Source organism: Mus caroli, chromosome 19 (assembly GCF_900094665.2).
Source record: "Mus caroli chromosome 19, CAROLI_EIJ_v1.1, whole genome shotgun sequence".
NCBI classification, from domain to species: domain Eukaryota; kingdom Metazoa; phylum Chordata; class Mammalia; order Rodentia; family Muridae; genus Mus; species Mus caroli.
In genome coordinates, this window is record NC_034588.1 from 36,780,632 (window position 1) to 36,793,822 (window position 13,191).

General features: G+C 38.4%; 2 protein-coding genes across 4 annotated transcripts in view; one reads left to right on the forward strand and one right to left on the reverse strand.

Moving 5' to 3' along the window:
• LOC110286014 (cytochrome P450 2C54) overlaps nt 1-5,646 on the reverse strand; it is a 29,817-nt gene extending 24,171 nt beyond the window's left edge. For 2 of the 3 annotated variants that reach the window (XM_029472736.1, XM_021152469.2), the window contains exons 1-5: nt 5,440-5,646; nt 4,168-4,330; nt 3,856-4,005; nt 3,254-3,414; nt 1,979-2,155 (exon numbers count right to left, since the gene is read on the reverse strand). In XM_029472736.1, coding sequence (XP_029328596.1) covers nt 1,979-2,155; nt 3,254-3,414; nt 3,856-4,005; nt 4,168-4,330; nt 5,440-5,607 — 819 coding nt within the window. In that variant the 5' untranslated portion in view covers nt 5,608-5,646. Of the gene's footprint in view, nt 1-1,978; nt 2,156-3,241; nt 3,415-3,855; nt 4,006-4,167; nt 4,331-5,439 lie in introns of those variants that run through there. The other variant, XM_021152470.2, reaches the window with a different exon arrangement.
• LOC110286013 (cytochrome P450 2C37) overlaps nt 1-13,191 on the forward strand; it is a 115,324-nt gene that overhangs the window by 59,899 nt on the left and 42,234 nt on the right. The gene's annotated exons all lie outside the window — the stretch shown is intronic.

Below are 13,191 nucleotides of genomic sequence, written 5' to 3' on the forward strand. Positions count from 1 at the left end.
CAGGGCCCCCAATGGAGGAGCTAGAGAAAGTACCCAAGGAGCTAAAGGGATCTGCAACCCTATAGGTGGAACAACAATATGAACTAACCAGTACCCCCCAGAGCTCATGTCTCTAGCTACATATGTATCAAAAGATGGCCTTTTGGCCATCAATGGAAAGAGAGGCCCATTGGTTGTGCAAGCTTTATATGCCTCAGTACAGGGGAACGCCAGGACCAAGAAGTGAGAGTGGGTGGGGGAGCGTGTGGGGGACTTTTGGGATAGCATTGAAAATGTAAATGAAATAAATACCTAATTAAAAAATGGAACAACTCTTTAAAATGATTGAGAGATTAAGTGCAATTTTTGTATGAGTACACAACTGGATGCTTTGTAGAACGTGCTAACATATCTTAAAATTCAAAAGGAAATGTATAGGATCCAGAATGGTCAAGCAGTCTGGCAAAATGAGTACTGACGTTGAGGAGCTCACATTTGAAATACTATTAAAATTTGAGGTAACCCAATCACAAAAGCAGTCATTAGGTATGCACTCACTGATAAGTGGATATTAACCCAGAAACGTAGAACACCCAGGATAAAATTTGCAAAACACAAGAAAACCAAAAAGAGGGAAGACCAATGGGTGGATACTTCATCCCTCCATAGAATAGGTAACAAAATATCCATGGAAGGAGTTACAGACACAAAGTTTGGAGATAAGACAAAAGGATGGACTATCCAGAGACTACCCCACACGAGGATCCATCCTATAATCAGCCACCAAACCCAGACACTATTGCATACGCCAGAAAGATTTTGCTGAAGATTTTGCTGAAGATTTTCCTGTTATATCTGTCTTGTATGAGGCTATGCCAGTGCCTGGCAAATACAGAAGTGGATGCTCACAGTCATCTATAAGATGGAACACAGGGCCCCCAATGGAGAAGCTAGAGAAAGCACCCAAGGAGCTGAAGGGTCTACAACTCTATATGTGGAACAACAATATGAACTAACCAGTACCCCCAGAGCTCGTGTCTCTAGCGGCATATGTAGCAGAAGATGGCCTGGTTGGCCATCACTGAAAAGAGAGGCCCCTTGGTATTGCAAACTTTATATATCCCAGTACAGAAGAATGCCAGGGCCAAGAAGCAGGAGTGGGTGGGTAGGAAAGCAGGGCTGGGGGAGGGTATAGGGAACTTTTGGGATAGCATTTGAAATGTACATACAGAAAATATCTAATTAAAAATAAATTTAAAAAATGTTTCAGAAAAGAATACATGTGAACTGGACTGCTAGCAAAGGATATAGAGATAAGGGGAGCAGATCTGATTCTCTCCAATAATCATGCCTATTTAACACTGATTGCTTTTTTAAGTGAGAATATCTCAGAAAATGTAGGTAAAACGTGTTTTTCCCAATTCACACAATACTAACAGTTACTCCTGAGAACATGCCCAAATAATTCCCATCTCTATCCCCACTGGGGCAAGTTAATTAGAAATTGTACTTAAAGCTTTACTCTTTCATCTACCCACTCTTACCAAGGTACACCTCTCCCTACATGATTCAGTCTTTTCAATATCCCCTGTATATCAGTACAAGTACCTCACTATCAATTTTAACCTCTAGGATATGTTAGTGATCCATCCCTGTGGTATGATGATATCTGTGTCCATGGTAAAATAGGACAGTTCATGATGTATGAGTAAGTTGGAATTCCTTTCATCCCATCTACCTTTTCTGTGGCTTTTCTACTCACAAGATGGTTTTAAATTCTTTCTTTTGTTTGTAATTTAAAAACCAGTGTAAATTAATGAATTAATTATATTTCTTCCATTCACACTCAAACAAAATAATAATTACTAAATTGTTTTTCACATGGTATTGTCATGATTTTAGATATCATTTGAAATTAGTGAGTATTCATGGTAAAGTGTATGGACTATTAAAAACTTGATCAATTTAGTAATTATATAAATGTATATAAACTCTTTACCTGGGCTTCTTTAATTAGGAAATAATCAATAAAGTCCCGAGGAATTGTAACATCCAATGATTCTTTATGTTCTTTTATTTTCTTCAAAAGGAAATTTTTAATGCAAGCATAATTTCTAAAAAATTGGTTATGACTTCCTGGACAATAATCAAGCAGAGCAGGAAATGTATTGCAAACCTATAGGGAAATTCAAGAATTTACTAAATGAATAAATTGTAATGAACTAATTAAGGTATATTCATATCATACTACATGATTGATTTGCATTGATAGATCAAAAATATGTACTTTAGTTCATCTTAAATAGGTAGTCTTTTTCATACATGCTAATTCTCTATTCTAATAGAGAAATACAAGGGAGAAATTACTGCCCAAATGACCAAAGAACCTAGTAAAAATTTCACACTCACATATCTTTTTGGTACAAAATATGTTCTTGTCGGTTCTTTGATAGCTCCAAGAATGCTAATCTCATGTTTGAAATATCACATATGTAAACTACTTACACACATACTCTACAGAAGAACTTAAGATGTCTGGGTGACTTGATTTACAGGAGAAATTTAATACCTGAAGATTTTATTCTTACCAAGCAGCTTTTTACACAAAAGAGTTTATGCCTTAAAATAAATTATATACCAAAACCCGTGTGGAGTTTTCCAATACAATCATTCTTTATGTAGTTTTCATAAAGGCTAGTTCAGCATAAGACAATTCTGGGAGGATGCTTATGATCCACACAGAATGAAATCACGCTCCTTGTAACTAACTTCCTCTTACCCTGTAAACTAGAGTTCTTGCTTATGCGCCAAGCCACTGACGTAACTGCTCCTTGGCAGCTTTCATTGCCACCCATATCCTTTCTCCTTTAAGAGAATACTCTTTCTGTACTGAGATATTCCTTTCTGGTAATATGATGAAGATGTGTGTAATTGTTGAAAAGAGGTCAATAAATTTACATAGTAGAAGAATTCCTAAGAGTGACTTGCCAACTTTCTAGAAGCGAATACAGTACTTAAACATAGATTTTCGTGGAAGTTAATGGGGAAATCAAAGGATAGGGTGTTAGCAGGCCAAAGCTGTCCTGGCATCGGCCCTTCTGGTTTTCCATTTGTATAGCAAGAGGTTTGGAACTTGCTTCCAAATATTCTTTCCATAATACCTAAGTCAGAACTGTGATGTCTGGTCACCTCACTACTCAGTCTTTGTTCAATCTGACCCATGAGTAAGAAAGACCAAAAGTATGTTCTCAGAGTCAAGGAATCATGACTTCACCTGCAACCAGGGGCTGCTCAGAATCTTGGATATTTCATCCAGTTTTTCCAACAAGTTTAGAAAATCCCGATCTTTATAATCAAAACGATCCTGGAAAATAATTGAGCAGATGACATTGCAGGGAGCATAGCCCAGGATGAAGGTGGGATCACAGGGTGAGCCTGAAAATTTGGAAACAATTGTAAAATATCATTAAAATACACATATAAGACACCTTGCCCTTGCTATCATGTTAAGATACTTTATAAATTCTATGCTACATTTATGCTAAGGGCAATGCATGGCTTGACAATGCTTTGGAACACTGACATGAGACCTATACACCTCATTAGAAAAAAAATACTTTCAATAGGATAGGAACAAAATCACTCATACAGCCATACCTAGATCAAGAATTATATGCCATATTCTTTCTTGTTTGTTTTTATTACATATTTTCTTTATTTACTTTTCATATGCTATCCCAATGTTCCCTATACCATCCCCTTGCCCTGCTCCCCTACCCACCCATTCCCACTTCTTGGCCATGACTTTCCCCTGTGCTGCAGCATATAAAGTTTGCAAGACCTAGGGGGTCTCTCTTCCTCTAAACCTGCACTTACCATTGGTTTTCCTAAGTTCTTCCACAAGGCAACGTGCTTCCTCTTGAACACGGTCCTCAATGCTCCTTTTTCCCATGCCTAAATTCCGCAGAGTCACGAGTGAGAAGCGCCTTGTGTTTTTCCATACAATTCCATTACTAAATCCAATGCCTAAAGCAATAAGAACAGACATTAGAGAGTACATCCTGGAGTAGAAGTAGAGGATGCCTCATGGCTGCCATAGAATCCCAAACTGTGTCTCAGGCACAGAGTTGGCCTCTGCTCTCCATCCTTTAGTTCACTATGCATACTATGCAGTACATGTATACTTACCCATTCCATTAGTAGCTTTATCAAAAACTGGGAGCCTTCCCCTTCCAGAAAACTCCTCCCCATGGTCAACCAGAGCTTCCTTCACTGCCTCATAGCCATGCAACACTACAGTGGGCTTCCTGCCCAAATATAGAGTATACACAGGGCCATAAACTCTTGATAACTAGAAATGAAAAGAAAATGGAAATATTAAGAAAATATACCTGCATTCTCGATGGTTTAAAACACTTTTAAACTGGTAGTAGTACTGTGTTATAATATTTTTAACTAGAAAGACTCATTTTTAATTGCATATATCTTGAATTTTGAATATTTATCATATGCAGATGGCCTATAGAGTGACAAGAAACCACAAGACAGCTGACATATTGACGAATGTAAAATATCACACTATGATATTATGATGTTATCTTATTTCACAAAGAAACTGAAGAACGATAATTCTACTTTTCTTTCTAGGGCCCTGTTGCGAAGAAGAAAAGAATTAAATACAACTCTTATTCTCTATTGGATGCTCATGCTCACTTCACACAGAAACAGCCATCAGTAGTCATATGACTGCAGTAGGATCAGAGGTGAAACTTCTCCTATGGAAACAGCAGAACAAGTGACAATGAAACCTAAATTTTCAGTCATCAGTAATTAATGTGTCTAGTTCTTTATAAATTTTACAAACCTACAGAAAGCAGGCATCATAGCAAGTGTAGCACAGAATGCAGCACTTGTGCAGAAAACATATTATCACCAAGAAATGTTCTGGGCCCTAGGGACAGGTCTTGTAAGTAATAAAAAGATTGGCAAGCTATGATATATCCTATGACACACTGTTTGTGGCTTTCATTTCCTATGTGAGTCAATGTCCAGAGATTTTCTCTCATGTCAAGCATCAGTTACGTCTTTAGAGTTAAGCACCACATGCTAATCCAGGAACAATTGGTGTCTAAACTTCTGACTCATTGAATGAAATATGCAACAGTCTCCACCTTCAGCCAAAATAATAGAAAATGTTTAGAAAATAAGGATTTGAATAAGCATAACTTTAAAATTCTTTGATTATATTATAAAATGCAATAGCATAACTGTTCTTCAACCTGAAACCTTGCTCATTAGTAATTTCCCAACCAGGACTAGTGACAAAAGAATAGACACATTAGAGTTTCCTACTTAATTAACATTTTAAAATAATATTGCTCCAGTGATAGAATTTTATTGAAAGCATCATGACTGATGTATCCCCGTGCAAAATACTGGAGGAGCATAAGGCATACTTACATTGGTGAAGGATTGGCAGATGTCCTTCACATCTATCTGAAGGATGTTTCCAATAATTGGAAGAGGAGTGGGGCCAGGAGGGAGCTTCCCTCTTTCAGAGCTCTGTCTCCAGAGTGAGAGGAGAAACAGACATGAGAGAGTAAACACCAGAACCAGGACTGGATCCATGGAGATTCTTCTTACTGACACAGAGGTGATTGGGGCAGGTATTTGTAGTGCAGTTGCAGAACAATCAATTGCACTTTGGAATATTCTTGAATAATCAAACATTGTTTAATCTCTCTTTCAACTAGACTTTGCTACAATATTAGGACAAAAAGAACTTCTTTTACCTTGTTCTTTATGCAGTGCCCATAAGACATTTTGCCTTAATTTCTTGAGTTGTGTATGACCAATATTGCAATCATATTTATCAAATATGATATTGGTGGCCTTGTTGTCTTATTGACAGTGTCTTTTGCCTTACAGGGGCTTTGCAATTTTATGAAGTCCCATTTGTTGATTCTTGATCTTACAACACAAGCCATTGCTGTTCTGTTCAGTAATTTTTTCCCCTGTGCCCATATCCTTGAGGCTTTTGCCAACTTTCTCCTCTATAAGTTTCAAAGTCTCTGGTTTTATGTCAAGTTCCTTGATCCTCTTAGACTTGAGCTTTGTACAAGGAGATAATAATGGATCAATTCGCATTCTTCTACATGGTAAACACCAGTTGACCCAGCACCATTTGTTGAAGATACTGTCTTTTTTCCACTGGATGGTTTTAGCACCTTTGTCAAAATACAAGTGACCATAGGTGTGTGGGTTCATTACTGGGTCTTCTATTCCATTGATCTACCTCTCTGTTGCTGTACCAGTACCAGGCAATTTTTACCACATATGCTCTTGAGGTCAGGCATGGTGATTCCCCCAGAGGCTATTTTTTTGGTGAGAATAGTTTTGCTATCCTAGGATTTTTTTTTATATCAGATGAATTTGCAAATTGCCGTTTCTTATGCAGTGAATACTTGATTTGGGATTTTTGTAGGGATTGCATTGAATCTGTAGATTGCTTTTGGCAAAATAGCCATTTTAAATATATTAATCCTGCCAATCCATGAGCATGGGAGACCTTTCCATCTTCTGAGATCTTCTTTGATTTCTTTCTTCAGAGATTTGAAGTTCTTATCATACATATCTTTCACTTCCCTAGTTAGAGTCACAGCCATTGCTCTGGCTAGGACTTTGAGTACTATATTGAATAGGTAGGGAGAAAGTGGTCAGGCTTGTCTAGTCCCCTGATTTTAGTAGGATTGTTTCCAGCTTCTCTCCATTTAGATTGATGTTCATTACTGGTTTGCTGTATATTGCTTTTATTATGTTTAGGTATGGGCCTTGAATTTCTTATCTTTCCAAGACTTTAATCATAAATGGGTGTTGGATATTGTCAAATGCTTTCTCAGCATCTAACGAGATGATCATGTGGCTTTGTCTTTGAGTTTGTTTATATAGCAGATTAGGGTGATGGATTTCCATATATTAAACTGTGTCCAATTTTCTGAGGAACCACCAGACTGCCTTCCAGAGTGGTTGTACAAGCTTGCAATCCCACCAACAATGGAGGAGTGTTCCTCTTTCACCAAATCCTCACCAACATCTGATATCACCTGAATTTTTGATCTTAGCCATTCTGATTGGTGTAAGGTGGAATCTCAGGATTGTTTTGATTTGCATTTCCCTGATGATTAAGGATGTTTGACATTGTTTCCTTTTTTTATATTTTTATTAGGTATTTCCCTCATTTACATTTCCAATGCTATCCCAAAAGTCCCCCATACCCTCCCCCCCCCCCCCCCCTACCCACACACTCCCACTTTTTGGCCCTGGCATTCCCCTGTACTGGAGCATATAAAGTTTGCAAGTCCAATGGGCCTCTCTTTCCAGTAATGGTCAACTAGGCCATCTTTTGATACATTATGCAGCTAGAGTCAAGAGCTCCGGGGTACTGGTTAGTTCATAATGTTGTTCCAGATGTTGAACATTTTTAAGGTGCCTCTCAGCCATTCATTATTCCTCAGTTGAGAATTATTTGTTTAGCTCTGTACCCCATTTTTAATGGGGTTATTTGAATTTCTGAAGTCCAGCTTCTTCAGCTCTTTGTATATATTGGATATTGGTGTCCTATCTGATTTGGGATTGGTAAAAATTCTTTCGCAATCTGTGGGTGTCCTTTTGCTCTTATTGACAGTGTCTGTTGCCTTGCTGGAGCTTTGCAATTTTATGAGGTCCCATTTGTCAATTCTTGATTTTACAGAACAAGCCATTGTTTGTTCTGCTTAGAAATGTGTCCCCTGTGCCCATATCTTCAAGGCTTTTCTCCGCTTTCTCCTCTATAAATTTCAGTGTCTCTGGTTTTATGTGGAGTTCTTTGAACCACTTAGACTTGAGCTTTGTACAAGGAGAGAAGAATTGATCAATTTGCATTCTTCTACATGATAAACACCAGCTGTGCCAGCACCATTTTTTGAAAAAGCTGTCTGTTTTCCACTGGATGACTTTAGCACCCTTATCAAAGATCAAGTGACCATAGGTGTGTGGATTCATTTCTGGGACTTCAATTCTATTCCATTGATCTATCTGTCTGTTGTTGTACCAGTACCATGCAGTTCTTATCACAATTGCTCTGTAGAACAGCTTGAGGGCAGGCATGGTGATTTCCACCAAAAGTTCTTCTATTGTTGAGAATAGATTTGGTATCCTAGGTTTTTTTTTATTCCAGATGAATTTACAAATTTCTCGCTCTAAATCAGTGAAGAATTGAGTTGAAATTTTGAAATTTTGATTGCATTGAATCTATAGATGCTTTCAGCAGGATAGCCATTTTGACTATATTAATCTTGCCAATCCATGAGCATGGGAGATCTTTCCATCTTCTGAGATCTTCTTCAATTTCTTTCTTGAGAGACTTGAAGTTCTTATCATACCGATCTTTCACTTCTTTTTTTAGAGTCAAACCAAGGTATGTTATATTATTTGTGACTATTGTGAAGTGTGTTGATTCCCTAATTTCTTTCTCAGCCCATTTATCCTTAGTGTAGAGAAAGGCCATTGATTTGTTTGAGTTAATTTTATATCCATATACTGCACTGAAGTTGTTTATCAGGTTTAGAAGTTCTTTGGTGGAATTTTTAGGGTTACTTACATATACTATCATATCATCTGCAAATAGTGATATTTTGACTTCTTCCTTTCCAATCTGTATCCCCTTGACTTCCTTTTATTGTTTAATTGCTCTGGCTAGGATTTTGAGTACTATATTGAATAGGTAGGGAGAAAGTGGGCAGCCTTGTCTAGTCCCTGATTTAAGTGGGATTGCTTTCAGCTTCTCTACATTTAGCTTGATATTGGCTACTGATTTGCTATATATTGCTTTTATTATGTTTAGACATGGGCCTTGAATTCCTGATATTTCCATGACTTTTATCATGAACCATTGTTGGATTTTGTCAAATGCTTTCTCAGCATCTGATGAGATGAACCTTCGGGTTTTGTCGTTGAGTTTGTTTATATAATGGATTGCATTGATGGATTTCAATATATTAAACCATGCCTGCATCCCTGGGATGAAACTTACTTGATCTTGTTGGATGATCATTTTTATATATTCTTGGATTCTGTTAGCAAGAATTTTATTGAGTATTTTTGCTTCGATGTTCATAAGGGAAATTGGTCTGAAGTTCTCTTTCTTTGTTGGATCTTTGTGTGGTTTAGGTATCAGAGTAATTGTGGCTACATAGAATGAATTGGGGAGAGTACCTTCTGTCTCAATTTTGTGGAATAGTTTGAGGAGAGTTGGAATTAGGTCTTCTTTGAACGACTGATAGAACTCTGAACTAAACCCATCTGGTCCTGGGCTTTTTTTGGTTGGGAGACTATTGATGACTGCTTCTATTTCTTTAGGGGAAATGGGACTGTTTTGATTGTTAATCTGATCCTGGTTTAACTTTGGTACCTGGTATCTGTCTAGGAAGGTGTCCATTTCATCCAGGTTTTCTAGTTTTGTTGAGTATAGTCTTTTGTAATATGATCTGATGATGTTTTGGATTTCCTCAGGTTCTGTTGTTATGTCTCCCTTTTCATTTCTGATTTTGTTATTTAGGATACTGTCACTGTACTCTCTAGTGAATCTGCCTAAGGGTTTATCTATCTTGTTGGTTTTCTCAAAGAACCAGCTCCTGGTTTGGTTGATTCTTTGAATAGTTCTTTTTGTTTCCACTTGATTGATTTCAGCCCTGAGTTTGATTATTTCCTGCTGTCTATACCTCTTGTGTGAATTTGCTTCCTTTAGTTCTAGAGCTTCTAGGTGTGCTGTCAGGCTGCTAGTGTATGCTCTCTCTAGTTTCTTTTTGGATGCACTTAGGGCGATGAGTTTTCCTCTTAGGACTGCCTTCATTGTTTCCCACAAGTTTGGATATGTTGTGGCTTCATTTTCATTTAACTCTAAAAAGTCTTTAATCTCTTTCTTTATTTCTTCCTTGACCAAGGTATCATTGAGNAGAGTGTTGTTCAGTTTCCATGTGAATGTTTTATTCCTATTATTTATGCAGTTATTGAATATCAGCCTTAGTCTGTGCTGATCTATAGGATGCATGGGATAATTTCAATATTTTTGTATCTGTGGAGGCCTGTTTTGTGACGAATTATATGGTACATTTTGGAGGAGGAACCATGTGGTGCTGAGAAGAAGGTATATCCTTTTGTTTTAGGATAAAATGTTCTTTAGATATCTATTTAATCCACTTGTTTCATAACTTCTGTTAGTGTCCATGTGTCTCTGTTTAGTTTCTGTTTCCAGGTTCTGTCCATTGATGAAAGTGTGACTTCTCCCTGTTTAGCAGTGTTCTCCTGTATATTTTTAAGTGAGTCATTAATGCCCCTCTTAAAGTTCTACCAGCATCATGAGATATGATTTTAAATCTCAGCCTTGCTTTTTGGGTGTGTTGGAATATCCAGGACTGGCTAAGGTGGGAGTGCTGGGTTCTAATGATGGTGAGCAGTATTGGTTTGTGTTAGTAAGATTCTTGCTTTGCCTTTTGCCATCTGGTAATCTCTGGCGTTAGTTGTTATAGTTGTCTCTAACTGGAGCTTGTTCCTCCTGTGATTCTGTTAGCCTCTGTCAGTAGTCCTGGGAGTCCAGCTCTCTCCTGAGTCTCAGTGATCAGTGTACTCTCTGTAGGCAAACTCTCCTCTTGCGGGGAAGGTGCACAGAGGTCTGGTGTTTAGACCTGACTCCTGGTCGAAGATGAAGGCCCAAAACAAGGCCTGTCCCAGAAGATGTGTTTCCTCTGCCGTCTGTGTTCTCACCTGCACAGACTGGTCTTTGAGGGACCCAGGACACAAGATCGCTCCCTCACCTGCTCTGGTGGTCAGAGTTCTCTCAGGCGGCCACCTCTCCTCTGGTGGAAAATGTGTCCAGTTGTCTGGAGCCCATATTGGTGCCTATCTCAGAAGCTGTCTTGCTTCTGCATTCCCAGAAGCAACACATGGATCTAAATTCACTTCTCATGATGATGATGGAGGATTTTAAGAAGGAAATACAGGAAAACACAGGTAAACAGCTAAGAAGCCCGTAAAAACGAAGCACAAAAATCCCTTAAAGAATTACACAAAAACACAACCAAACAGGTAATGGACCTTATAAAATTGCAAAGCTTCTGTAAGGCAAAAGACATGGTCAATAAGACAAAAAGGCCACCAACAGTTTGGGAAAGGATCTTTACCAATCCTAAATCTGACAGGGGACTAATATCCACTATATACAAAGAACTCAAGAAGCTAGACTCTCAAATAAACCCATTAAAAATGGGGTTCTGAGCTAAACAAAGAATTCTCAAGTGAGGAATACCAAATGGCTGAGAAGCACCTGAAAAAATGTTCAGCATCCTCAATCATCAGGGAAATGCAAATCAAAACAACCCTGAGGTTCCACCTCACACCAGTTAGACTAGCTAAGATCAAAAATACAAGTGACAGCAGATGCTGATGAAGATGTGGTAAAAGATTAACGCTCCTCCATTGCTTCGGTACTGCAAGCTGGTACACCACTCTGGAAATCAGTCTGGAGGTTCCTCAGAAAATTGGACATAGTACTACCAGAGGATCCAGCAATACCTCTCCTGGGCACATATCCAGAAGATCTTCCAACTTGTAAAAAGGACACATGCTCCACTATGTTCATAGCAGCCTTATTTATCATAGCCAGAAGCTGGAAAGAACTCAGATGTCCCTCAACAGAGGAATGGATACAGAAAATATAGTACATTTAAACAATGGAATAATACTCAGCTATTAAAAAAAATAAATTTATGAAATTCTTAGTCAAATATATGGATCTGGAGGATATCATCCTGGGTGAGGTAACCCAATCACAAAAGAACTCACATGATATTCACTTCCTGATAAGTGTTTATTAGCCCAGAAACTTAGAATACCCAAGATGCAATTTGCAAAACACATGAAACTCAAGAAGAAGGAAGACCAAAGTGTGGGTACTTCGTTGTGTCTTAGAATCGAGACCAAAAAAACCCATGGAGAGAGTTTCAGAGACAAAGTTTGGAGCTGAGATTGAAGGAAGGATTCCAGAGACTTCCCACCCGGGGATCCATCCCATAAACAGCCACCAAACCAGACACTATTGCATATGCCAGCAATATTTTGCTGACAGGACCCTGATATAGCTGTCTCTTGTGAAACTACACCAGTGCCTGGCAAATACAGAAGTGGATGCTCACAGCCATTCATTGGAAGGAGAACAGGGTCCCCAGTGGAGGAGCTAGAGAAAGTACCCAAGGAGCTGAAGGGGTCTGCAACCCCATAGGAGGAACAACAATATGAACTAACCACTACCCCTAAAGCTTGTGTCTCTAGCTGTATATGTACTAGAAGATGGCCTAGTTGGCCATCATTGGAAGGAGAGGTCTTTGGTCTTTCAAAGATTATATTCCCCAATACAGGTTAATGCCAGGGCCAGTAATGGGAGTGAGTGGGTTGCGGAGCAGGGCAGGGGGAGGGCATAGGAGACTTTCAGAATAGCATTTGTAATGTAAATGAAGAAAATATCTAATAAAAAATTAAAAATTAACCATAATTTGAATCTATTTCTTTGCTGTGTCACTCTCCTCCAGTCTCAGCTTTATAGAAAATAATAATAATAATAAGATAGATAGATAGATAGATAGATAGATAGATAGATAGATAGATAGATAGATAGATAGATAGATAGATAGATAAGATAAAAACACCAAAGCTCTCTAATCACCATAAAAACCATGTAGGTAAGTAGATGAGTAAACAGGCTGATATTGTTTTACTTTGGTTGGAGAGAATTCCATAACATTCAATAAGAGGGCAGCTGGAAGAATGAACCACAATTATTGCTCTCTAATATCTCAAACTAAACAACAAAAGTGAATAAACATTATAATTGATAAATTTCTTTTTTATTAATTTTATTTATTTACATTTTAAATGTAACCTTCCCAGTCTCCCCTCTGCAAGTCCTCCATCCCATCACGCCTCCTTTTGCCACTACAGGAATGCTCCTCCACCCACCCATTCACTCCCATGTGTTATAGCATCCCCCTACACTCAGGCATCAAGCCTCCACAGACCAAGGGTCTCCCGCTGCCGCTGCTGCCAGATAAGGCAATCCTCTGTTACATATGTAGCGGCTCCCTGACCCAATCCACGTATGCTCTTTGGATGGTGGATTTCTGC